This window comes from Nerophis lumbriciformis, linkage group LG17, assembly GCF_033978685.3.
Source record: "Nerophis lumbriciformis linkage group LG17, RoL_Nlum_v2.1, whole genome shotgun sequence".
In the NCBI taxonomy this organism is placed as follows: domain Eukaryota; kingdom Metazoa; phylum Chordata; class Actinopteri; order Syngnathiformes; family Syngnathidae; genus Nerophis; species Nerophis lumbriciformis.
The window spans coordinates 10,532,501-10,560,000 of NC_084564.2; the positions used below are offsets into that span (position 1 = coordinate 10,532,501).

The window sequence follows — 27,500 nt, forward strand, 5'->3', positions numbered from 1 at the left end:
CATAACAATATGTAATATGTACAATATACACACTGAAAGTATATATTGTATATAATGTAGTAACAGACACCTTCATAACAATATGTAACATGTACAATATACACACTGCAAGTATATATATCATGTGGTAACAGACACCTTCATAACAATATGTAATATGTTTTATATGCACACTGCAAGTATATACCATATTTTTCAGACTATAAGTCGCAGTTTTTTTCATAGTTTGGCCGGGGGTGCGACTTATACTCAGGAGCGACTTATGTGTGAAATGATGAACACATTACCGTAAAATATCAAATAATATTATTTAGCTCATTCACGTAAGAGACTAGACGTATAAGATTTCATGGGATTTAGCGATTAGGAGTGACAGATTGTTTGGTAAACGTATAGCATGTTCTATATGTTATAGTTATTTGAATGACTCTTACCATAATATGTTACGTTAACATACCAGTTGGTTATTTATGCCTCATATAACGTACACTTATTCAGCCTGTTGTTCACTATTCTTTATTTATTTTAAATTTGCCTTTCAAATGTCTATTCTTGGTTTTTATCAAATAAATTTCCCCCAAAAATGCGACTTATACTCCAGTGCGACTTATATATGTTTTTTTTCCTTCCTTATTATGCATTTTCGGCCGGTGCGACTTATACTCCGGAGCGACTTATACTCCGAACCGACTTATACTCCGAAAAATACGGTATATAATGTTAATTTAATGTACAGTTAAAAATGTGAATACTATGAAAAAAACAATATTGTGTGTTATATTGTGTATGTACATTTCCCCTAGGGGCAAAACTCACTCAAGTTGTTGCAAACGTTTGTTGTTTTCCAGCTCCTTCAGCCTTGCCAACCTGAGGCGTTTGCCCTTCAAAGAGAGCTCGCCAGAAAAAAGTCACGGTCGCCTTTCGAGGTGAGATCCCTCCCTTACCTTCCGTCAAGCCGACGTCACGACTCAGCTGCCGTTCCCTGTTGCAGGTCAGCTTCGGAATCTTCGCCGAGCATTCTGACCACCATCAAAGAGCTCTTTGAGTGAGTGCTCGCTTTATTTTGAAAGGGCCCTGGATTTGTAACGAGAGAGTGGCCGATTAGTTCATTTATTATTGGGTATGAATAACTTGTAACACACACATTCCTTCATCCTAAAGTCAACCAAACTATGGAGCGTCAAAAGAGATAAAAGTAAAAAAAAATTAAATGAGTGCAGTTTTTTTAACCACATTTTTGAATTTGGGTTAATCGCAATTAATCACAGGTTAATACTAGCTTGCATAATTTGAATTAAACTAAAAAAATAGCCCAATATTTGGACACGAATGCAATGTTATTGTCAGATTGTCATTCAGGAAAATATTTAAATGTTTCATTTAATATATGTCATTTATTTACTCAAAACTTGGTAACAGTATTATCTAAAGTCCAGTTTGGGCATATTTTGAAGTCAAGTTGGCGACGTGCGGTAAAAATAAATTGCGTTATTAACTTGCATGTATGCATGATTAATGCGATATTTATAATTTAAAAAAAAAGGTGTAATAATAAATGTGTCCATAATTAAGTTATATACATCATTAGTTTATTCAATGTAAATGTACATTTAATGATTTAATCATTGAATTAATGATTTAATCATATAATTATTGAGTTAATGATATAGTTTATTATTTCAAGATTCAATGTATAATTTCTTGGTTTACTGATTTAATAACTAATTAATGAACATGTGTGTCATCGCTTCATGAACTTACTTTATATGTCAGGACTCACCCATCAAAGTCAAATATTTTGTTGCTTGACTCATGCTAACTGTTAGCATGCTAACGTTAGCATTGCTGGGTTTTTAGGTCGTCGCCAAATATCATTATAGTTATTTCTTTAGGCGTATGTGTATGCTATCAATGTATTTAGTTAGCATTAAGAATAGTACATTATTTCACATGCTAGCTTTTTCTTGCCCATTTGCTCATTTGTTTTGTTACTTGACAAAATTAGCTAAAAATCTAGCATGCTGATGTTAGCAGGCTAGATTTTGAGCAAACTTTGTTGGTAAACACGTCAGAGTCAAAGATTTTGTTACTTCACGCATGTTAACTGTCATTAATTAAGAAATAACTTTTTCTCCTCAGTGTGTAGATTTTATCTCTAATAACAACTCACCATGCAACTGTCAATTATTAGATTTACCGTCTTAGAATTTTTTTATAGTACGATTGTTTAAAGCAAAGAAATATAATTCCCTCATGGCGACAAACATCCTGACACCCATGGCTACCGGCAAAATATCAATATACCGTATTTTTCGGACTATAAGTCGCAGTTTTTTTCATAGTTTGGCCTCATTCAGTGAGGTAAGATGCGTCCAGTGTGACTTATATACAGGTAAAAGCCAGTAAATTAGAATATTTTGAAAAACTTGATTTATTTCAGTAATTGCATTCAAAAGGTGTAACTTGTACATTATATTTATTCATTGCACACAGACTGATGCATTCAAATGTTTATTTCATTTAATTTTGATGATTTGAAGTGGCAACAAATGAAAATCCAAAATTCCGTGTGTCACACAATTAGAATATTGTGTAAGGGTTAAATTTTGAAGACAACTGGTGCCACAAACTAATCAGCTGATTAACTCAAAACACCTGCAAAGGGCTTTAAATGGTCTCTCAGTCCAGTTCTGAAGCCTACACAAACATGGGGAAGACTTCAGATTTGACAGCTGTCCAAAAGGCAACCATCGACACATTGCACAAGGAGGGAAAGACACAAAAGGTTATTGCTGAAGAGGCTGGCTGTTCTCAGAGCTCTGTGTCCAAACACATTAATGGAGAGGCAAAGGGAAGGAAAAACTGTGGTCAGAAAAAGTGTACAAGCGATAGGGATCACCGCGCCCTGGTCAAGATTGTGAAAAAAACCCCATTCAAAAATGTGGGGGAGATTCAGAAGGAGTGGACAGCTGCTGGAGTCAGTGCTTCAAGATCCACCACCAAGAGACGCTTGAAAGACATGGGTTTCAACTGCCGCATACCTCGTGTCAAGCCACTGTTGACCAAGAAACAGCGCGAAAAGCGTCTCACCTGGGCTAAGGAAAAAAAGAGCTGGACTGCTGCTGAGTGGTCCAAAGTCATGTTTTCTGACAAAAGCAAATTTTGCATTTCCTTTGGAAATCGAGGTCCCAGAGTCTGGAGGAAGACAGGAGAGGCACAGGATCCACGTTGCCTGAAGTCTAGTGTAAAGTTTCCACCATCAGTGATGGTTTGGGGTGCCATGTCATCTGCTGGTGTCGGTCCACTCTGTTTCCTGAGATCCAGGGTCAACGCAGCCGTCTACCAGCAAGTTTTAGAGCACTTCATTCTTCCTGCTGCTGACCTGCTCTATGGAGATGGAGATTTCAAGTTCCAACAGGACTTGGCGCCTGCACACAGCGCAAAATCTACCCGTGGCTGGTTTACGGACCATGGTATTTCTGTTCTAAATTGGCCCGCCAACTCCCCTGACCTTAGCCCCATAGAAAATCTGTGGGGTATTGTGAAAAGGAAGATGCAGAATGCCAGACCCAAAAACGCAGAAGAGTTGAAGGCCACTATCAGAGCAACCTGGGCTCTCATAACACCTGAGCAGTGCCAGAAACTCATCGACTCCATGCCACGCCGCATTAACGCAGTAATTGAGGCAAAAGGAGCTCCAACCAAGTATTGAGTATTGTACATGCTCATATTTTTCATTTTCATACTTTTCAGTTGGCCAACATTTCTAAAAATCCCTTTTTTGTATTAGCCTTAAGTAATATTCTAATTTTGTGACACACGGAATTTTGGATTTTCATTTGTTGCCACTTCAAATCATCAAAATTAAATGAAATAAACATTTGAATGCATCAGTCTGTGTGCAATGAATAAATATAATGTACAAGTTACACCTTTTGAATGCAATTACTGAAATAAATCAAGTTTTTCAAAATATTCTAATTTACTGGCTTTTACCTGTATGTTTTTTTTCCTTCTTTATTATGCATTTTCGGCAGGTGCGACTTATACTCCAGTGCGACTTATACTCCGAAAAATACGGTACTCATTTCATTAGGTGTGTGTTAGAGATGTCCGATAATATCGGCCGATAAATGCTTTAAAATGTCATATCGGAAATTATCGGTATCGCTTTTTTTAAATTATTGGTATCGTTTTTATTTTTTATTTATTTGTTTTATTAAATCAACATAAAAAACACAAGATACACTTACAATTAGTACACCAACCCAAAAAAAACTCCCTCCCCCATTCACACTCATTCACACAAAAGGGTTGTTTCTTTCTGTTATTAATATTGTGGTTCCTACATTATATATCAATATATATCAATACAGTCTGCAAGGGATACAGTCCGTAAGCACACATGATTGTGCGTGCTGCTGGTCCACTAATAGTACTAACCTTTAACAGTTAATTTTACTCATTTTCATTAATTACTAGTTTCTATGTAACTGTTTTTATATTGTTTTACTTTCTTTTTTATTCAAGAAAATGTTTTTAATTTATTTATCTTATTTTTTTAATTTATTTTTTAAAAAGGACCTTATCTTCACCATACCTGGTTGTCCAAATCAGGCATAATAATGTGTTAATTCCACGACTGTATATATCTGTATCGGTTGATATCGGTATCGGTAATTAAAGAGTTGGACAATATCGGGATATCGGCAAAAAGCCATTATCGGACATCCCTAGTATTCAGTGAGGTAAGATGAATTAAATGCGTTGACAGTTCATTGCTCCTGCCAAATGAATTGCACTGAGTGGAGCGGATCACCACTCCAAGATGGCGGCCCCGCGTCTCGTCAGCGCCAGTAGGCAGTAATAATAATAATAATAATAATAACACCTGGGATTTATATAGCGCTTTTCTAAGTACCCAAAGTCGCTTTACATAGCGCTCGATGCTGCGTCTACTTATAAGATGTCTATGGCTAACATGGCAAAAATCCAGGAAGTCATGTTTCTGTCGACAGGAAGAGGCGGGGCCAAAGTCTCTGTGGTTTGGAGGAGGACCTGCTGTGTCCTGTCAGAGTTTCTATGTCAGCCAGAGTTCCGGTCCGCGCCCTTCAGGTCCTGGTAAGATGCAACATGGGGCCATGTCCTGGTCTGGACTAAATACAGTCCCGGTACAGACTTTGGGAGTAGTTCTGAAGTGTTTGTCGTTTCACAGGACGCACATGAACAGGGAGTCAACGCGGCCACTTTCTGCTCCAGCTCCGCCCTGCTGGCCAGCGGAGGAACTGACAGGATGGTCAAACTGTGGCACGTCAGAGCAGGTACGCTGCCGCGCCTTGTCCGCACCATGGAACAGAACTTGACATGCGTCCATCGGTGATGTCATCAGGTGCCCTAAGACACAGGGCCAGCCTGGACGGTAGCACGGAGGGCATCACCTGTGTCGAGTTTGACCCGACGGTGGGTATGGCGTCCAAGCGCTCGTAAAGATGGAGGCCTGTTTTTGTTTTTTTGTTTTTTCCTCAGGGTCGCAGGATTTTGGCGGGGTCGTACGACAAGTCTGCTTTGATGTGGCGTTTGGATGACCCCGTTCCCAAGGTAACGCCAACAAGGTCACAATCGCGTTATGGGTGTGTGTACGTATCGTGTGTGTGTGTGTGTGTGTGTGTGTGTGTGTTCTGGCAATGCTTACTTAATGGGGACATCGTTCTGTTTACACAGTCACCTTTAGGGGACCTCTGACGGTGTGGGGACAAAAAAACAGGTCCCCTTATGGCAGGGGTCGGCAACCTTTACCACTCAAAGAGCCATTTTAACCCGTTTCACAAATGAAAGAAAACAATAGGAGCCACAAAACTCTTTTGAAATTTAAAATGAAATAACACTGCATAGAAAGTTTTTTGTTTTGTTTTGTGCTATGTATAAACCAGGGGTCTCAGACACGCGGCCCGCACCTTAATATGAAAATGTAATGTTAGTGCGGCCCGCGAGTTTTATATGAATGGTGCTTGACAGCGTCATACTTTCCAACCCTCCCGATTTTTCCGGGAGTCTCCCGAACTTCAGGGCAACTATTCTCTCGAATGTCTGCTGATTTTCACCCAAACAATAGTAAGGGCGTGCCGTGATGGCACTGCCTTTAGCGACCTCTACAACCTGTACATGCAGCGTGCCAGCCCAGTTACATGTTATATGAGGCTTCTGTAGACACACATGAGTGACTGCAAGGCATACTTGGGCAACAGCCATACAGGTCACACTAAGGGTGGCCGTATAAACAACTTTAACACTGTTACAAATATGCGCCACACTGTGTACCCACACCAAACAAGAATTGGCAAACACATTTCGGGAGAACATCCGCACCGTAACACAACATAAACACAACAGAACAAATACCCAGAATCCCATGCAGCACTAACTCTTCCGGGCTACATTATACACCCCCGCTACAACCAAACCCTGCCCCCCCAACCCTGCTCCCCCACACATCAACCCCGGCCACCTCAACCGACGCACGGAGGGGGGCGGGGGGGTTTTGGTGGTAGCAGGGGTGTATAATGTAGCCCGGAAGAGTTAGTGCTGCATGGGATTCTGGGTATTTGTTCTGTTGTGTTTATGTTGTGTTACGGTGCGGATGTTCTCCCGAAATGTGTTTGTCATTCTTGTTTGGTGTGGATTCACAGTGTGGCGCATATTTGTAGCAGTGTTAAAGTTGTTTATACGACCGCCCTCAGTGTGACCTGTATAACTGTTGTCCAAGTATGCTTGCAGTCACTTGTGTGTGTAAGCGAAGGCCGCATACAACATGTGACTGGGCTGGCACGCAGACAGTATGATGAAAAAGCGGACGTGACGACAGATTGTAGAGGACGCTAATAAAGGCAGTGCCATCACGGCACGCCCTCAATATTGTTGTCCGGGTGAAAATCGGAGAACATTTGCTCCGGGAGATTTCCGGGAGAGGCACTGAAATCCGGCCGGGAAAATTGGGAGGGTCGGCAAGTATGCAGCTGAGCCGCATCAGAGTGGTCAAAGAGCCGCATGCGGCTCCGGAGCCGCGGGTTGCAGACCCCTGCCTTAAGGGAAACCTTTTGGGACGGCGTGGCGAAGTTGGTAGAGTGGCCGTGCCAGCAATCGGAGGGTTGCTGGTTACTGGGGTTCAATCCCCACCTTCTACCATCCTAGTCACGTCCGTTGTGTCCTTGGGCAAGACACATTCCCCTTGCTCCTGATGGCTGCTGGTTAGCGCCTTGCATGGCAGCTTCCGCCATCAGTGTGTGAATGTGTGTGTGAATGGGTGAATGTGGAAATAGTGTCAAAGCGCTTTGAGTACCTTGAAGGTAGAAAAGCGCTATACAAGTATAACCCATTTATCCTTATTTATTAAATGATAGTCAGATCCATTCTATATCCTTCTATATATGGTAGTTGGAGTTGCAGACAACTTCATTACTGCTAAATAGCAGTTTTCAGTAATGTCACAGAAGATGCAGGATTTGCTTTAACATTTAAGTGGTGAAACTTCCTATAAGAGGACAGCTGTAGTGCTGTATTCTGACCATCATGTCATATTTCAGTTGAACTGTCAGGTTCAAACACTGATGACGTCTATTAAACAAGACAAGAAGCATAGAGTCAAACAGACAGAATTCTATGTGGTTCAGTGAGGAGAAACGTGCACATCTTTACCCTTGTACGTTCTGCCAAAAGATTGCACGCCTCCTTCCACAGCTGCTTCCAAAGAACAAAGGTCGCAAACAGTTCACAGAAAAGGTTGTAAACAGTTCACAGAAAAGGTCAGTTCAAAAAGAGTTCGTAAAAAAGTTCAAAAAGAGGTCGTAAAATAGTTCAAAAAGGAGGTTCAAAAAGAGGTCGTCTGGAAATTGGGCAGATCCTGCCTTCTGTCCGCTTTGAAGTCCTTGGGTTAGAACAATATCTTTCTGTTGATTGCCATACATGAGAGAAAACAGAAAACCCTTCATGTTCCCCCTTACACAGTGGAGTTTTACGAGCCTTCTTCTTGGTAGGTTTCAAAGACAGCTTTTGTTTTCTTACTTGACAGAACTCAATGTAACACAAAGTATTGTGATCATTTAGATAGAATTATTCTGACATGAACTTGTTTTTTTATTAAAGGGTCCTCAGTAGTCACGTACAAATTTGTGTGAATTATGCAAAATGATTTAAATGTGGTCCCCATGAACCATATGAACTCTTTTTTTTTCACCAGGGTCCCCAGTAAGAATGATCAGCACATTACTTCATCAATCCAGAGATTTAAAGATGTGTATGAGCTAATTGGGCAGTGGACATTTTACACCATTTTTTTATGCGTCCACAACCTGTAGAAAGGGTGGTCCCCACAAGTCATGATCAAAAACTTGGTCCCCATTTCAAATGATAACCAGTGTGTGTGTGTGTGTGTGTGTGTGTGTGTGTGTGTGTGTGTGTGTGTGTGTGTGTGTGTGTGTGTGTGTGTGTGTGTGTGTGTGTGTGTGTGTCAGCTGACTCTGACAGGTCACAAGAGGAAGGTGACCGCTGCAAGGTTCAGTCTTCATCAGGTGGTCACAGGAAGTGCAGACGGGACCATCAGACTGTGGGACCCCCACAGAGCCGCCTGTAGGTGACACCGTCCACCAACAGGGGGCATTAGTACTCACATCAACACCACACTTGTGCTGCTCAGGTGTTCGGCTGGTGGACGTGCCGTCTTTCTGCAGCGACGTCGTCTGCTCCGACAACCTCATCATCAGCGGACATTTTGACCACAAGATCCGATTCTGGGACGCCAGGTAACTTTTTTTCTATGGTTATTACGGTAAGATAAAAAAAATGCATATACAAAATCTGAAACCAGTGAAGTTGGCACGTTGTGTAAATGGTAAATAAAAACAGAATACAATGATTTGCAAATCGTTTTCAACTTGTATTCAATTAAATAGACTGCAAAGACAAGATATTTAATGTTCACACTGAGAAACTTAATCTTTTTTGCAAATAATCATTAACTTAGAATTTAATGGCAGCATCACATTGCAAAAAAGTTGGTACAGGAGCATTTTTACCACTGTGTTACATGGCCTTTCCTTTTAACAACACTCAGTAAACGTTTGGGAACTGAGGAGACACATTTTTGAAGCTTTTCAGGTGGAATTCTTTCCCATGATGTACAGCTTAAGTTGTTCAACAGTCCGGGGGTCTCCGTTGTGCTATTTTAGGCTTCATAATGCGCCACACATTTTCAATGGGAGACATGTCTGGACTACAGGCAGGCCAGTCTAGTACCCGCACTCTTTTACTATGAACACGTGGCTTGGCATTGTCTTGCTGAAATAAGCAGGGGCGTCCATGATAACGTTGCTTGGATGGCAACATATATTGCTCCAAAACCTGTATGTACATTTCAGCATTAATGGTGCCTTCACAGATGTGTAAGTTACCCATGTCTTGGGCACTAATACGCCCCCATACCATCACAGATGCTGGCTTTTCAACTTTGCGCCTATAACAATCCGGATGGTTCTTTTCCTCTTTGGTCCGGAGGACACGACGTCCGCAGTTTCCAATAACAATTTGAAATGTGGACTCGTCAGACCACAGAACACTTTTCCACTTTGTATCAGTCCATCTTAGATGAGCTCAGGCCCAGCGAAGACGACAGCATTTCTGGGTGTTGTTGATAAACGGTTTTCGCCTTGCATAGGAGAGTTTTAACTTGCACTTAGGTTTGGGTTTCTGAAGTGTTCCTGAGCCCATGTGGTGATATCCTTTTATACACTTTTTTGGGGGACGGCGTGGTGCGTATGGGAGAGTGGCCGTGCCAGAAACCTCAGGCTTTCTGGTTCGATCCCCACCTTCTACCAATCTCGTCATGTCCATTGTGTCCTTGAGCAAGACACCTCACCCATCTCCCGATGGGTCCAGGTTAGGGCCTTGCATGGCAGCTCCCGCCATCAGTGTGTGAATGAGTGAATGTGAGAGTATATCTAGAAAATTAGCTTTAAATGCTAGCATAGTCACGTTAACAACCTAAAAAATGTCATTCGTCAAGTAACAAAATATTTGACGCTGAGGTGTACTAACTGTAACATACGTTATGTACCAAGGTGTGTACTTCAAAAAAGTGTACACTAACATATAACTGAGGATTATACCTATGCAATTAGCTAAAAAAAAAAAAAAGAGCTAGCATACTAACGTTAGCATGCTAACAGGTCCTGAACTTCTAAAGTCGACCTAACAGGAAGTGCAGCATGCTAATGAGTCGTTGCTGTTCCAGGCTGGCCAGCTGCGTTCACGAGCTAGAAGCTCAGGGCAAAGTCACGTCATTGGACCTCAGCGCCGACCGCCGTCAGCTGCTCAGCTGTTGTCGTGACGACGGCCTCCAACTGCTGGACGTGCGCAGGTGTAGCGGCCAGAGCGCCGCCTTCAGGTAAACACCAGCTCACGCGGCGTGGCGTGGTTTACACACGCTAACTAACGCCTTCTGTTCGCCCTCAGGGCCGAGGGCTTCAAGTGTGGCAGTGACAGCACCAAGGCGGCCATCAGGTGGGCTTCACAAATACCAATAAAGCATTTAATAAAACGCTCCCTTTCGCTCGGTAGTTTGGTTCACACCTCAGTCTTGATGTCTTCTCAGCCCAGACGCTGGCTTTGTGGCGGCTGGATCAGCAGATGGCGCCGTCTACGTGTGGAACGTCTTCAGTGGCAACTTGGAAACACGCCTCGCTGACAAACACAGGTGACATGTTGCTAACGTGTACGTCATGTGTGGCTAACGTGTGGCTAATGAGTAGCTAACATGTGGCTAATGTGCTGCCTACATGTGGCTAATGAGTAGCTAACGTGTGGCTAATGTGCTCTTAACGTGTGGCTAACATTTTGCTAATGTGTTGTTAACATGTGGCTAATGAGTAGCTAATGTGGCTAATGTGCTGTTAACGTGTGGCTAACATGTGGCTAATGTGCTGTTAACATGTGGCTAATGAGTAGCTAATGTGGCTAATGTGCTGTTAACGTGTGGCTAACATTTTGCTAATGTGCTGTTAACATGTGGCTAATGAGTAGCTAATGTGGCTATGTGCTGTTAACGTGTGGCTAATGTGCTGTTAACATGTGGCTAATGAGTAGCTAACGTGTGGCTAACATTTTGCTAATGTGCTGTTAACATGCGGCTAATGAGTAGCTAACGTGTGGCTAACATGTGGCTAATGTGCGGTTAACGTGTGGCTAATGAGTAGCTAACGTGTGGCTAACATGTGACTAATGTGCTGTTAACGTGTGGCTAGCGTGTGGCTAATGTGCTGTTAACGTGTGGCTAATGAGTAGCTAACGTGTGGCTAACATGTGACTAATGTGCTGTTAACGTGTGGCTAGCGTGTGGCTAATGTGCTGTTAACGTGTGGCTAATGAGTAGCTAACGTGTGGCTAACATGTGACTAATGTGCTGTTAACGTGTGGCTAATGAGTAGCTAACATGTGGCTAATGTGCTGTTAACGTGTGGCTAATGAGTAGCTAACGTGTGGCTAACATGTGGCTAATGTGCTGTTAACGTGTGGCTAGCGAGTAGCTAGCGTGTGGCTAACATGTGGCTAATGTGCTGTTAACGTGTGACTAACATGTGGCTAATGTGCTGTAAACATGTGGCTAATGTGCTGTTAACATGTGGCTAATGAGTAGCTAACGTGTGGCTAACATTTTGCTAATGTGCTGTTAACATGTGGCTAACATGTGGCTAATGTGCTGTTAACATGTGGCTAACATGTGGCTAATATGCTGTTAACATGTGGCTAATGAGTAGCTAACGTGTGGCTAACATGTGGCTAATGTGCTGTTAACGTGTGGCTAATGAGTAGCTAACGTGTGGCTAACATGTGGCTAATGTGCTGTTAACGTGTGGCTAACGAGTAGCTAACGTGTGGCTAACACGTGGCTAATGAGTAGCTAACATGTGGCTAATGTGCTCTTAACGTGTGGCTAACATGTGGCTAATGCGCTCTTAATGTGTGGATAACATTTTGCTAATGTGCTGTTAACATGTGGCTAATGTGCTGTTAACATGTGGGCTAATGAGTAGCTAACATATGGCTAATGTGCTCTTAACGTGTGGCTAACATTTTGCTAATGTGCTGTTAACATGTGGCTAATGTGCTCTTAACATGTGGCTAGTGAGTAGCTAACGTGTGGCTAATGTGCTCTTAACATGTGGCTAATGTGCTGTTAACATGTGGCTCATGAGTAGCTAACATGTGGCTAATGTGCTCTTAACATGTGGCTAATGTGCTGTTAACATGTGGCTCATGAGTAGCTAACGTGTGGCTAATGTGCTCTTAATGTGTGGCTAACATGTGGCTAATGTGCTGTTAACATGTGGCTAATGAGTAGCTAACGTGTGGCTAACATGTGGCTAATGTGCTCTTAACGTGTGACTAACATGTGGCTAATGTGCTGTTAACATGTGGCTAATGATTAGCAGTGTTGGGTTAGTTACTGAAAACCAGTAACTAGTTAGTTACTAGTTACAGTTACTAGTTACTTTATTTCAAAAGTATCTCAGTTACTAACTCAGTCACTTACACCAAAAAGTAATGCGTTACTGTGAAAAGTAACTATTTAGTTACTTCTTTCTTCTTTTTTTTAATGTAAGGCTCCCATTAATGGCCTCTTAGCCTTCATTTCAGTACTGCTATTGCACTGGAGAATAATACAATGTGTTGATCAACTTGACATGCATTTGCATCACTGAACTCTGCTAAGCAATGTGGTCTACATACAACACACAAAGACAAAGATATGTTTCAAAGGGCCAATTTATTTTGGGCCAGAACAAATTGACAACACTATTTTAAATAGCTGCAACATAACATACATAAGTAACAAACAGCATAATAAAAACATGTCACAACATAGCTGTTAACCTGGTCTCACCCAAGTAAAGCACACATGACATAATTATATGTCATGTCACTATATACAGCACACATACTGCTATACACACGCCTAACCAGGCGTTTTTTTCTCTCAAGGAATTGTGAAATAAAATCATGTCTTCAGGAGATCAACACTGTACTGAAGCCCAGAACACTCGACGCATTTCCCCAGTTTTAGTTTAGAGAAAAGGAAAGATTGGCCTGGCCCACTAGGATCCCTCTTTATGTTTGTGAACTTTATAGTCTATACATTTAGTGATGTGGTAATCAAACACTCTAGAAGTCTAGAATGAGAGAGTAAATAAGAGAATTGACAGTGTGTGTACCTTCAGGGATGAATGGTGAGCAGAAGCAGAGTTTGGAGTGTCTTCTTTAGCTTGCTTTCCATGTTTATGTGCTCACTGTCCACTGTGCCCAGCTGCCTGAAAGCGGGTGACTCCACTGTAGAAATAGCCTGCATGTCTTCTAGCACATACGCTGCAATGTCTCTATCAATGTTGTCCTGGCTAGCAGTCCCTCTGTTAAAATCCAGCGGCTGTGTGTCTCTCTTTACTAGCTTCGTCGAAGCATGTTGCTTTTGTAGGCGTTTCAACAGATTTGAATTGCTGTTTTGGGCATTAGATAGGGTCTTTGATCCAAGACACAACTTACATTTAACTAAAATGTTCTTTTCATTGTGCTCGACAAAAGAAATGTAGTGAGAATATCTCCATGTTAAGAAACTCTGCTTCGGCTTGGCCAGGATGTTTTGTTAGTAAACACAGACACGCTAACGAGGTGGCTAACGTGTAAGTAATGTGTTGCTAACATGTAAACAATGTGGGGGGCTCATATGTGGCAAACGTGTAAGTAATGTGTGGCTAACGTGGTGGCTAACATCTAGCTACTGTACAAAGCAGATGAACTCAGATGGTCTCCAGTCCCAGGTCAGGGACCGTTATTTGTGGGATCTGATCTGAGACCGGGACCCTCTGCTAGGTGCTAACTGCTAGTTTATTGTCAAGCTTAGACTGAAGTGAGGACGATGAGTTGAAACTTTAGGAGGAGTCTGGAAGGAGCTGGAATGTGACGGATGTCAGTCGGTGGTCTAGGTGGTCTCAACTAGACCACCTGGACCATCTAAACCTTGTTTTTCTCTTTCGTCCTTCAGCGCGGCCATCAGCGCCATCTGCTGGTCACTGTCCGGCGAGTATGTGGCCAGCGTTGACAAGAGGGGGCGGGCGGTCCTCTGGAGTGACATCTGATGTCGCCATAGCAACTGTGGAACAAAAGGACGTTTTTAGGTAATTTGTTGTCATGAAGACTATTGTCTTAACAACACAGCGCCACCTTCTGGCCACCAAGGAATTTGACTTCCTTTGACTCCAACTACCTCATACAGGATTTAATTTGCTCTTTTATCATCTTGCCTTTTTATACCTTATTTATTGCTTTGTTGTCACCTTTTTGGACTTTTTTTTTGTGACATTTTTTAAGACCTGGGAGAAGAAAGGGAACATTTTAAAATGTTTATATTTTCATAAAAAGATGGTGAGTCTGTTTTATGAAAGTGAGAAAAACAAAACAAGACAGTGTCGCCTGCGGGGAGTCAAGTGTCATCGACATGATGGGATTATTTTGGTGCATCACTTCTGGCCAAAGCTTTTATTAAAACCTGCCCTTTTTTGTCTTTTCACACTTTTCTGACACATCTTCGCAATTAAAAAGGATCTTTAAAAACCTCCTGAGACCCAGCAGAGCTGGTAAACAAACATGGCCATGCTTCTTTCACTGTGGAGAAGACTTCCTTGGCTCCCCACTTATTTTGTTGTCAAGTACCTGAAAAAAGTGTATAAAATGCTTGTCAGGTTCAAACACTGATGACATCTATTAAACAGACAAAGAAGCAAGGAATTAAACAAGAGACAGAATTAAATTTGGCTCAATGAGGACAAACGCGTAGAGCTGTACCCTTGTACAGTGTCCCACCACGCTCTGACGAAAGATTGTACGCCTCCTCTTTTATTTGGACTTTCCCTGATTACATGGCAACGGCTGTTTCTAAGGGAGGGGGGTCGTAAACAGCCGCTGCCTTCGGTCACAAAACTGTTCAAAGAAAAGGTGCCTGGAGGGGAGTCAGGTCCTGCTTCCTCTCTGCTTTCTAGATCTCGGGTCAAGACAAAATCTTCCTGTGGATTACAATACATCAAAGAAACCAACACCTACATGCGGCTTCCCAACCTACACAGTGGAGTTTCACAAGCCTTCTGATTGGTAAGATCAAAGACAGCTTTTGTCCGCTCGCCGGGAACTCATTGAAACAAAGTTTTGTGATAACTTAGATACAATTATTCTGACAATGCTAGCATGCATCAAGTACCAAAATATGACTGACGTGTATACCTAGAAAATGAGCTAAAAATGCCAGCATGGTCACGTTAACAAGCTAAAATGTGTCATTCGTCAAGTAGCAAAATATTCGACGCTGAGGTGTACATCTGTTAAATAAGCTAAAATGCTAACAGCAACATACGTCAAGTACCAAAATATATTACTCCGAGGTGTGTACCTGGAAAAAAGTGTATAAAATGCTAGACCGGGCTTTCTGCTCCGCCGCTCCCAGTTTGTGGAACGCTCTCCCTGACCACCTGAGGGCACCACAGACTGTGGATCCTTTTAAAAAAGGCTTAAAAACCCTTATTTAAAAAAAAAAGAAAAAGAAAAGCCTTTTTTTTATACAGGTAAAAGCCAGTAAATTAGAATATTTTGAAAAACTTGATTTATTTCAGTAATTGCATTCAAAAGGTGTAACTTTTCCGTGTGTAATTTTGTGACACACGGAATTTTGGATTTTCATTTGTTGCCACTTCAAATCATCAAAATTAAATGAAATAAACATTTGAATGCATCAGTCTGTGTGCAATGAATAAATATAATGTACAAGTTACACCTTTTGAATGCAATTACTGAAATAAATCAAGTTTTTCAAAATATTCTAATTTACTGGCTTTTACCTGTATATGCATACTAATTATAGCTATTTGGCTAATCTAGTTTTTATTTTTATTTATTTCTTAATTATCTTTTTTTTTCTTTTTTTTTAATACACTGCAGCACTTTGAGATTGTTTACTCAATATAAATTGCTTTTTACAAACAAAATCTATTATTATTATCAAGCTGATGTTGACGCTGTCCTCTGATTTTGGATCAACACTTGCAATAAAAGTGAGTGCTGTAATTAATAAATTGGATCGAGCGACAATAACCTTCCGCATCTCTCTTGAGCTGCTCGTGGTGAAGGAAGGATAATCCGGGTTTAAGCCATAAATATGATTCACACGCGCATGAAACATGTTGTAGGTGATAAAATGTGTAAGCCCTCAGCACCAATGAATGATAATGAAAGACAAGAGTCTGCTTGTCAGGCTGCCGCTACACTTTGCACTTCCGTTTGCTGTGGCGACGCCTCCATCTTCCTCCAAAGTAGTGATGGGAAACCTGATTCCCTTGAGTTCCTATGAGTCACTCATTAAGTGAATCGGGTACTTTCACTGCAGTCACCCCATGCGCGGAAACTCAAACATGTACTTGCCCCGCGTTTAATTACAGCCGGACATCTTACCTCGTTACCTGGTTTCCCAGTACTCATATGTCCGGATTCAGTAAAAAAAAAAATTGCTAGTTTTAAACGACTCGTTTATTTTTTTCGAGATGCGTCTACATCGGGGGGTGTCAAAAGTATCAGGCTCGCTAACAAGTTTATTCCGGCCCGCATCCCGTAGGATCAGTTTGCTGAATAAAAACAACAAGCTGCATTTTTTTTAATGAAAGAAACTGCTGTTCTAAATGTGTCCACCGGATGTCGCAATAGCAATTCAAGTGTAACCCATGACAGTGTTTAAGCGCCGCCTGGATTGGCTGCCACTACTCCAATCAGTGCAGGTGATAGGAATAAATTATCCACTCAACGGATTTAATAATGAATTGGTAAGATGCAAAGACATCCATGCAGTGCTTGCAATTGGTTGAATGCGCACCCTGAACTCCATTGTAAAAATGTGTGTTTCTACATTTGTTACGTTTGTTCTGTTTTATTTTATGTTTAAAGCTACCGAGTTCGCATTGGTTAACTTTGTGGTTATGTTATGTTATGTTTCGGCTATGGTGTCACTTTGATCCTTGTTTTGTTTGTATTATAATTGTAATATTTGACTGTTCAAGAGGTTCATTTAGCCTACTAGTGTGTATTTATAAATGGTTGATTTATATAGGCTAGTAAGGTAAAGTTTTGTACCTGTCAGGTACAAAACTTTACCTTACTAGCCTATATAAATCAACCATTTATAAATAAAAATTACATTTAATATTTGAATGATGATAAATGAATGTGTTGTGGCAGTTGCGGATGTTTGAGGAAACACTCGATTGCTTTTCCAAACATGGTGGGAAGTGCTTAAAGTTTAATGGCTTTGTAAAAACACTAAGACAAAGTCTGAGTTCATTGTGTTCTTCATGGTGTCATGATTTGTTGGAGGTGAACCCCAAGATGCAGAGATGGCAGGCGTGTTGCAGGAAAACATGACTTTAATAGGATAACAGGAAACAGGATAACAGGAGACAGCAAACAGTCATCGAGCACTGACTGGAGGGCGAGGCAGCCAGCTGATTGACAACAGGTGTGGCCATACTTGCCAACCTTGAGACCTCCGATTTCGGGAGGTGGGCGTGGTCGGGGGGGGGGGGGCGTGGTTAAGAGGGGGGGAGTATATTGACAGCTAGAATTCACCAAGTCAAGTATTTCATACATATATATATATATATATACCTACATCCTGAAAATATGCAAACAAAACTGTGTTTGGATAATTGATACTTCAAACTTGCATAAATAAATATTAAGGAATATAACATAACTTGGCTTTTGAGAGCTTCAAAATGTAGTGAATAAAATGCTAAAGTTGTTGATAAACAAGAAATTATTTGAATAATTAAATATGGTCATTTTAAATGAATTATTATGATAATTTAAAATTAATTATTTCAAATATGTTTATTTTAATGTATAATTATATGGCTGGATGTAATGAGTCAGAACAAATAAAAATTAAAATACAATTGATGTTTTTAGCAAAATATAGTAAAAATGTATTTAGTTTTTTGTTTTTTTTAAATTAATAAATATCTATTTATTTTTAGGTAAGATAAACATAATAATACAATGTATCTCTAGTCTGGATGATTTAGTTCTTGTCACCCTGTTGTCCTCACATAGTGAAAAAAGGCTGTCCTCACTCAGGTCCGCATGGAACTGGAGGGGGCGTGGCCTCCAGCTCCGGCTAAAAATCGGGAGAATATTTGTCCCGGGAGGTTTTCGGGAGAGGTGCTGAATTTCGGGAGTCTCCCGGAAAATTCGGGAGGGTTGGCAAGTATGGGTGTGGCCAGGCTGACAATCAGCAACAGGTGAGGGGAAAAACAGCGCTCAGGGAGACAAGCAGGAAATGGAACCAAAATAAGAGCACTGACGGGAAATAAACACCAACCCAGGAAACACAACCCGACGTGAATGTGACAGATCGTCACAGTACCCCCCCCTTAAGGGATGGATTCTAGACGTTCCCCCAAAAAACAAGGTTCAAATGTCACGGGACAGTGAAGGGCGCAGTTGGCGGCGGGTCGCCAAGCCTTGTGTCCCCGCAGCCAGCAAAGGAAAATCAGGTGGCGGTGACGCGTTCAATGCCGCTACATCACGGAACGGCCACTCTCTTGGCCGATGAGGAGGAGGCGTGTGGCAGGAAAGCAGGAGGCCGTGGAGGCGACGAGCATGGCGGACGGCCCGCCGGAGACGAGGAAGATGGCGACGGCCCGCTGGATGGTGTTTCCAGAGCTGGAGCAGCAGGCGGCTGGGCTGTCGGGCTGTCCACAGCTGGCGTCTGCGATGGCCTCATTTTTGGCCAAAGTAAGACAAAGAAAACAATCTGAATTTGTCTTTATTTTTAAGTTATTATGCCATGATTTTACCCATCCGGCCCGCTTGGGAATAGAGTTTCCTCCATGCGGCCCCTGACACCCCTGGTCTGCATCATCCATGCGGCCCCTGACAATCAACACATTTTTGGAGATTCTGAGTGGTAATTATGCAGGCATCTACTGCACTGAATACAAAAAGATGTTGACAACAAGGAAACCCAAGAAGAAAAAAGTGCTTCTTGCACATTATTCATAAAATGACATGAAAATTGCAACATTTTCAACAGTTTTCCCAGTTTTTTCCCCTGTCCAATGTTACCTTAATTGTACGAAAACAACATGACAAATTCCTGTCATAAAACTTCCATGCCAAATAATTGCTCATTTCATGTTTCTGGGTGCCGGGAGGCCAGGATGACTGAGGAGCAACATCACCTCACATTTTGAAATCTGAAGGAAAGAAAGGCAGCGACGCACCCGGCAGGCGGCAACGGTTTTTTTTTAAACGCCGAACTTTGAAGGAGGAAAGGTTTGGAACGACAGAATGTTCATCTTTTATTCAACCCTTTTGGTGAGTCTGCCCTTTTAAATGCTGGCACGTGACGGCGGTGGGTGGGAGGCTGGGGAGGGGGCTTCTGTGGGCTTTTTTCCTCTGATCATGTGACGCATCCCCACACAGAACACTTCCCTCGGTTTCCACGGTGACAGGATCCCTCCTCCTCCTCCTCCTCACCATTAGTGTGTCCACTCGCTCCTCGTCGTCGCCGTCAGGATGGGAGATAAAGGAACCAGGTAGCCTTTTGTTTTTGCGTGGGTGTGTGCGTGTGCGTGTGCGTGTGTGTGTGTGTGTACACGACATCGTCTCATGCCAGGCACGTGACGTCTGATTTGGCCGTAAATCCTGAATGGTTGTTTTGTGTGCTCCTAAAATTGCAACGCACCAGGAGTGTGTGTGTGTGTGTGTGTGTGTGTTGCGAAATGTTGTTGTTTGAGTGCCATGACAGTGTGGAATATGGTTACCATGACAACAAGTTCGGAACCGCTCATCATCTCCCGACAGGACGAGGTATTCCAGGGTAAAAGTATGTAGGGCGGAGGAGTTAATGAGACGGGGAGACTTGACGAGACTTTTTTTTGGTGGACGCCTTCGTCAAAACGTCCGCTGCTGTAATGTTTTGTTTTGTTTAAAGACCCAGATGGATCAGGGGTGTCAAACTGGTTTTCATCGAGGGCCACGTCGCAGTTACGGTTGCCCTCAGAGGGCCGCTTTTAACAATGAGTAATATATGAATATACACATATAGTACATTAACAATACATTTTTTTACATAAGCTGCAAAAAAAATATTCAAATTTTACTTTAAAAACTGTCAGCTCAGTCACCAGAATTTTACTGTCAAAGCAGTGGGTTTTTTTTTACATCATATAATGATAGAGAATAAATCTCCATCTAGAACAGGGGTGTCAAACTGGTTTTCATCGAGGGCCACGTCGCAGTTATGGTTGCTCTCAGAAGGCCGCTTTTAACAATGAGTAATATATGAATATACATATATAGTACATTAACAATATTTTTTTTTTTGCATAAGCTGCAAAGAAAATATTTAAATTTTACTTTAAAAACTGTCAGCTCAGTCACCAGAATTTTACTGTAAAAGCAGTGGTTTTTTTACATCATATAATAAAATGGAATGGAATGGAGAAACAATACCACTATTTTTAGCAGTAAAATTCAAGCAACAGTGGTGCGAGTTATTTTTATTTTTTTTACCGTAAAATCTTGTTGTTTTAATGTTTTTTTTGTTTATTTTTTAATGTTTTAGTGTCTTACTGTATATTACTCAGCCCCTAAAGAGACATGGGGGAATTTATTTTATTTTATAATTACTATTATTATTATTATTATTATTTTAGACATGTATCTCGTGCGCACGAGAAACTTTTTATAAAGTTATAAAAAAATAAAAAATACTTCTTTTTTTTTATAATTTATGTATTATTTTTTTTGTATCTCGTGCGTGCGGTGTAAATTATATATATATATATATATATATATATATATATATATATATATATATATATATATATATTTTTTTTTATAACTATAAAAAGTTTCTCGTGCGCACGAGATAAAAAAAAAAAGATTTATTTATTTTTTCCCCCCATGTCCCTTTAGGGGCTCTGTAGTACCGGTATATGAAAAGAAAAACAGTACTAAAGTTGATTTTATGGTTAAAAAAAAAAAAAAATGTCACTGTAAAATAAATTGTCAATTTTACAGTCTACAATTTGATTGGTCATTTGTTTTGAAATCATAAGTCAAGCAGATGTTTAAGTACAGTATTTATCTTTCTTTTAATAAAAAAATATTTTTGGAATACATGATAATATATTTACATTTTGATAATATTGAATTGTAAAAGATGTGCAATTGCATGCAGTACATGATTTTTAATGTCAAAAGGAAAATATAATACAAACCCCGTTTCCATATGAGTTGGGAAATTGTGTTGGATATCAATATAAACGGAATACAATGATTTGCAAACCCTTTTCAACCCATATTCAATTGAATGCACTACAAAGACAACATTTGATGTTCAAACTGATAAACATTTTTTTTTTTGCAAATAATCATTAACTTTAGAATTTGATGCCAGCAACACGTGACAAAGAAGTTGGGAAAGTTGGCAATAAATACTGATAAAGTTGAGGAATGCTCATCAAACACTTATTTGGAACATCCCACAGGTGAACAGGCAAATTGGGAACAGGTGGGTGCCATGATTGGGTATAAAAGTAGATTCCATGAAATGCTCAGTCATTCACAAACAAGGATCGGGCGAGGGTCTCATTTTTTAAGTTAAATTCTTTCCCATTCTTGCTTGATGTACAGCTTAAGTTTTCAACAGTCCGGGGGTCTCCGTTGTGCTATTTTAGGCTTCATAATGCGCCACACATTTTCAATGGGAGACAGGTCTGGACTACAAGCAGGCCAGTCTAGTACCCGCACTCTTTTACTATGAAGCCACGTTGATGTAACACGTGGTTTGGCATTGTCTTGCTGAAATAAGCAGGGGCGTCCATGTTAGGGTTGCTTGGATGGCAACATATGTTGCTCCAAAACCTGTATGTACCTTTCAGCATTAATGGTGCCTTCACAGATGTGTAAGTTACCCATGTCTTGGGCACTAATACACCCCCATACCATCACAGATGCTGGCTTTTACACTTTGTGCCTAGAACAATCCGGATGGTTCTTTTCCTCTTTGGTCCGGAAGACACGACGTCCACAGTTTCCAAAAACAATTTGAGATGTGGACTCGTCAGACCACAGAACACTTTTCCACTTTGCATCAGTCCATCTTAGATGAGCTTGGGTCCAGTGAAGCCGGCGGCGTTTCTGGGTGTTGTTGATAAATGGCTTTCGCTTTGCATAGTAGAGTTTTAACTTGCACTTACAGATGTAGCGACCAGCTGTAGTTACTGACAGTGTTTTCTGATGTGTTCCTGAGCCTATGTGGTGATATCCTTTACACACTGATGTCGCTTTTTGATGCAGTACCGCCTGAGGGTTTGAAGGTCCGTAATATCATCGCTTACGTGCAGTGATTTCTCCAGATTCTCTGAACCTTTTGATGATATTACGGACCGTAGATGGTGGCCGCAATAGCTGGTTGAGAAATGTTGTTCTTCAACTTTCGGACAATTTGCTCACGCATTTGTTGACAAAGTGGTGACCCTCGCCCCATCCTTGTTTGTGAATGACTGAGCATTTCATGGAAGCTGATTTTATACCCAATCATGGCACCCACCTGTTCCCAATTAGCCTGTTGACCTGTGGGATGTTCCAAGTAAGTGTTTGATGAACATTCCTCAACTTTTTCAGTCTTTTTTGCCACTTGTGCCAGCTTTTAAAAAAACAAACATGTTACAGGCATCAAATTCCAATTTGCAAAAAAGAACAGTTTGCCAGTTCCAACATTGCATATCTTGTCTTTGCAGGCCATTCAATTGAGTATAAGTTGAAAAGGGTTTGCAGCTGAGATAGGCTCCAGCACCCCCCACGATCCCAAAAAAGGGACAAGCGGTAGAAAATGGATGTATGTATTTTGTTTGTAATTACCATGCACACAACATGCCAACTTCACTGGGTTTGGGTTTTGTATATACAAAGGAAGAAGCGTATTAGAAAGTACCCAGTAACAAACGTGTCCGCATCATTCAACATACTGCCTCATGAAGCAGAAAAAAATATCTTTGTCACATGTACAACGTATGGGTGTCGCTAAAAAAAACAATTACCACTCCATTTCAGCTTAAAGACAGCTTAAGTCCATTCCAGACAGTTATTAAGAGTTTTAGGGGCAGCCCTACTAAAGAGATGTTTTATTTTTCAGAGTGTTTAAGAAAGCAAGTCCCAATGGGAAGGTAGGTTGTCTTATTTCCTCCTGGAGATGATTGGCTAACTGATTAGCATCATTAGCTTTGCTGGCAGCTGATTGGCTGTGCTAAATTCTGACCCCTTCAGCTCACCGTCTATCTGGGGAAGAGAGACTTTGTGGACCACGTGGACCGAGTGGAGCCTGTGGGTAAGTCACTTGTACGGACATGGCACCTTTTTGAGGGTAAAACAGCGGTTTGGTTTCTCTTCTGGTCTTGTTGTCAGATGGCGTGATCCTGATTGATCCGGAGTACTTGAAGGAGAGAAAAGGTTTGTCGGAAATATCATTTGGAACAAACTGAACCTGGAAGTTAAAAGTAGATTTGCAGTTTTTGTGCAGTTTTTGTGCAGTGACGTGCGGTGAGGGTTGGGGATGGTACCGATCCCCGGTACTCCATACTCAACCGTACCAATTTCCGGTACTTTTTAATAATAAATAATTTTTCTAGGTAACATTTAAGCTGATAATAATAACTGTGTTATCCAGTTGCTATATATTTTATTTTCTTAGTCAGGAAGTAGTCTTTGCCATTAAGTTGAATGTGCCAGTCTTGTCTACAAAGTGTTTGAACTGTAAGTATTGTACTTATTACACACCAATTATTTGATTGTTTGTAGTTTTCTTTACCACATTCGGAGGTGTTGAAATCGCTATTGCTAATCGGTAGGTAGCATGCATATGGCTTGTGCATTTTGAGTGCTTTCTATCAGGCATGCTTGCTTTGTTGGCACGGAAAACTACAATTGATGCAGTCTGCAAATAATACACCAAGTACTTTTGATTTTGAGGTTAATATAAATAAAACTAGCAATAAGGCTAGGATAAAACATTAGCTTGTTGTAATGGTAAAAATACTTGTTTCAAAAACCATACATTTTTGTTTTAAATTGTCAAAATTAGCTAAAATGCTAGCATAAAACATAAGAAAAGTTAGCATAATTCTAAGATGGCGCTTAGTATCAAAAGCCATGAATTTTAGGTATAAATAAATAACATTTGTAAAAATGGTAGCATAAAATGTAATGCTAACGTTAGCATGATGCTATAGGAAGAGTTAGCATAATTAGCTAAAATGCTAGCATAAAACTTAAGAAAAGTTAGCATATTTGTAAGATGGCGTTAAGTATCAAAATCCGTGATTTTTAGGTTCAAACATACAAAATAAGCTAAAATGCTAGCATAACAATTGGGACAAGTTAGCATACTTCTAAAATGGCGCTTAGTATCAAAAGCCATGAATTTTAGGTATAAATAAATAACATTTGTAAAAATGGTAACTGTTATGCTAACGTTAGCATGATGCCATGGGAAGAATTAGCATATTTAGCTAAAATGCTAGCATAAAACGTAGGAAAAGCTAGCATGCTTCTAAGATGGCTTTAAGTATCAACATCCATGATTTTTAGGTTTAAACATACAAAATTAGCTAAAATGCTAGCATAACACATGGGAAAAGTTAGCATACTTCTAAAATGGCACTTAGTATCAAAAGCCATGAATATGAGGTATAAATAAATAACATTTGTAAAAATGAGAACATAAAACATTAGCATGCCAACGTTAGCATGATGCTATAGGGAGTTAGCATAATTCTAAGATGGAGTTAAGTATCAAAAGCCATGATTTTTAGGTTTAAACGTACAAAATTTGCTCAAATGCTAGCATAAAACATAGGAAAGGTTAGTAAACTTCTAAGATGGCACCGAGTATAAAAAGCCATGAATTTTAGGTATAATCAAATTACATTGGTAAAAATGGTAGCATAAAATGTTATGCTAACATTAGCATGATGCCATAGGAAGAGTTAGCATAATTCTAAGATGGTGTTAAGTGTCAAAATCCGTGATTTTTAGGTTTAAACATAAAAAATGAGCAAAAATGCTTGCATAAAACATGGGAAAAGTTAGCATACTTCTAAGATGGCGCTTAGTATCAAAAGCCATGAATTGTAGGTATAAATAAATAACATTTGTAAAAACTGTAGCATAAAACATTATGCTAACGTTAGCATGATGCCGTAGGAAAAGTTAGCAGATTTTTAGGTTTAAACATAGAAAATGAGCTAAAATGCAAGCATGCAGCATGTGAATGGGTGCTTGATTCGCAGCAGGCCCAAAATCAAAACATGGGACTAAGAAGTATTTGAAAACTTTTTTTTATAACTGTCAGGTTCAAACACTGATGACATCTATTAAACAAGACAAGAGGCAAAGAATTAAACAAAGACAGAACTCAATTTGGACTCAATATATTGAGGAGAGTCGCCCGGACATTGTATCCTTCTACAATCTCCAGCACGCTCTGACAAAAGATTGCATCCCTCCTTCTTTTATTTTGGACCCTCCCCGACCACATGGCCACAGCTGTTTCCAAAGGACAAAGGTCGCAAAAAGTTCACAGAAAAGGTCGTAAACAATTCACAGAAAAGGTCAGTTCAAAAAGAGTTTGTAAAATAGTTCAAAAAGAGGTCCATAAAATAGTTAAAAAAGAGTTCGTCTGGAAATTGGGCAGATCCTGTCATCTCTCCGCTTTGAAGTCCTTGGGCCAGAACAAATCCTTCTGTTGCATACCATACATGAGAGAAAACAGAAAACCTTTCATGTGGCTCTCCCCCTTACACAGTGGAGTTTTACGAGCATTCTTCTTGGTAGGTTTCAAAGACAGCTTTCGTCTTCTTACTTGACAGAACTCAATGTAACACAAAGTTTTTTGTGATAATTTAAAAACAATTATTCTAACAATAACTAATGTGAATTCCTGTCTTTAGGGATGTCCGATAGTATCGGCCGATAAATGCTTTAAAAAGTAATATCGGAAATTATCGGTATCGATTTCAAAATTATCGGTTTCCAAAAGTAAAATTTGTGACTTTCTAAAACGCCGCTGTGTACACGGACGCAGGAAGATGTACAGAGCGGCAATTAATACTTGAAAGCGCTGCCTTTGCGTGCTGGCCCAGTCACATAATATCTACGGCTTGACACACACACACAAGTGAATGCGAAGCATATTTGGGCAACAGCCATACAGGTCACACTGAGGGTGGCCGTATAAACAACTTTAACACTGTTACAAATATGCGCCACACTGTGAACCCACACCAAACAAGAATGACAAACACATTTCGGGAGAACATCCGCACTGTAACATAATATAAACACAACAGAACAAATACCCAGAACCCCTTGCAGCACTAACTCTTCCGGGACGCTACAACATACACACCCATTACCATTTGCGGCCCACAGCTAATGTTTTAAAGGCCCACGGCACATTCTAAAAATACTATTAAAATAAAGAAAAACATAACAAAAGTGAAATAAAAAAGCTTAAAGGTGAAATGTTATTTAGAAAAAGTTGCAATGTTGACTAATAAAACAAAGCTGTTTTTTTTTTTTTCAAACTGTCATTGCTCAAAACATAATATTGAATCAAAATCAATGTTATTATGAATTATTGACCTATCAAATGTTCCCATTACTTCACATCAAATATTCCACTTTGAAAAATATTGTTAGTGGAAGATTTTGCATATTTTGTGTGTTTGCCATTAAATTTGCGGAAAACAAACAAAAAAACAACATAAAAAAAACTAAAACATTTTGAAATGAGGAATAGATGTGAAGTTGATGTACCGGTAGACTCCAGAGATTTAAGCGTTAAATATAAAATGTATGTATGCCCTGGCACACCATTATCATCATTTCATGACCCAAGCAAAACACTTTTTACACTTTTATACTGAAATAAATACGCCGACAACTTATTAAATAAAAACATAGAAAAAACTACCAGCAGCGGTAAAGTTTAGATCCATGAAGGAAAGAAGAAAGTGAATGTTTATAACTGAATACATTAACATATGCATACACATTTGTCTTCTTTTTTTATTATTTATTTTAATGAATGAAGTAACGTTTATGACAACCTTTTTCCAAAACACAATATAGAATGTGAGATATAACAGGATAATGCATGCGTTTATCATTTGTTTTCAAAACGCTTACAAAAAAGTGGGACTCCAAAAATGTACTGTGGAACCCCATTTTTATGACTTGATGGGGTCCCTGGGACCCCAATTTGAAAATTCCTAGCACCAACACTGCTGTCAACAGAGGAGCAAAAATGCTTTATTTAAATAAATATATTATTTATAAAGCAAGTTGGAGTATCA

At 40.2% G+C, this 27,500-nt stretch overlaps 2 protein-coding genes across 5 annotated transcripts in view; both read left to right on the forward strand.

Moving 5' to 3' along the window:
• LOC133614458 (autophagy-related protein 16-1) overlaps positions 1 to 19,470 on the forward strand; it is a 43,089-nt gene extending 23,619 nt beyond the window's left edge. For 2 of the 4 annotated variants that reach the window (XM_061972431.1, XM_061972428.1), the window contains exons 6-17: positions 849 to 926; positions 992 to 1,045; positions 5,019 to 5,121; positions 5,216 to 5,321; positions 5,390 to 5,460; positions 5,527 to 5,598; positions 8,508 to 8,622; positions 8,690 to 8,795; positions 10,283 to 10,435; positions 10,504 to 10,551; positions 10,643 to 10,744; positions 14,084 to 14,654. In XM_061972431.1, the coding sequence (XP_061828415.1) occupies positions 849 to 926; positions 992 to 1,045; positions 5,019 to 5,121; positions 5,216 to 5,321; positions 5,390 to 5,460; positions 5,527 to 5,598; positions 8,508 to 8,622; positions 8,690 to 8,795; positions 10,283 to 10,435; positions 10,504 to 10,551; positions 10,643 to 10,744; positions 14,084 to 14,177 (1,102 nt within the window). In that variant the 3' untranslated portion in view covers positions 14,178 to 14,654. Of the gene's footprint in view, positions 1 to 848; positions 927 to 991; positions 1,046 to 5,018; positions 5,122 to 5,215; positions 5,322 to 5,389; positions 5,461 to 5,526; positions 5,599 to 8,507; positions 8,623 to 8,689; positions 8,796 to 10,282; positions 10,436 to 10,503; positions 10,552 to 10,642; positions 10,745 to 14,083; positions 14,655 to 15,077; positions 15,567 to 19,294 lie in introns of those variants that run through there. The other 2 variants (XM_061972429.1, XM_061972430.2) reach the window with 2 other exon arrangements.
• A 40-nt stretch (positions 19,471 to 19,510) lies between these two features.
• Positions 19,511 to 27,500, forward strand: part of arrb1 (arrestin, beta 1) — a 33,954-nt gene continuing 25,964 nt past the window's right edge. The window contains exons 1-4 of the mRNA XM_061972432.1: positions 19,511 to 19,673; positions 23,282 to 23,312; positions 23,413 to 23,473; positions 23,551 to 23,595. Of these exons, the coding sequence (XP_061828416.1) occupies positions 19,654 to 19,673; positions 23,282 to 23,312; positions 23,413 to 23,473; positions 23,551 to 23,595 (157 nt within the window). The 5' untranslated portion in view covers positions 19,511 to 19,653. The remainder of the gene's footprint in view (positions 19,674 to 23,281; positions 23,313 to 23,412; positions 23,474 to 23,550; positions 23,596 to 27,500) is intronic.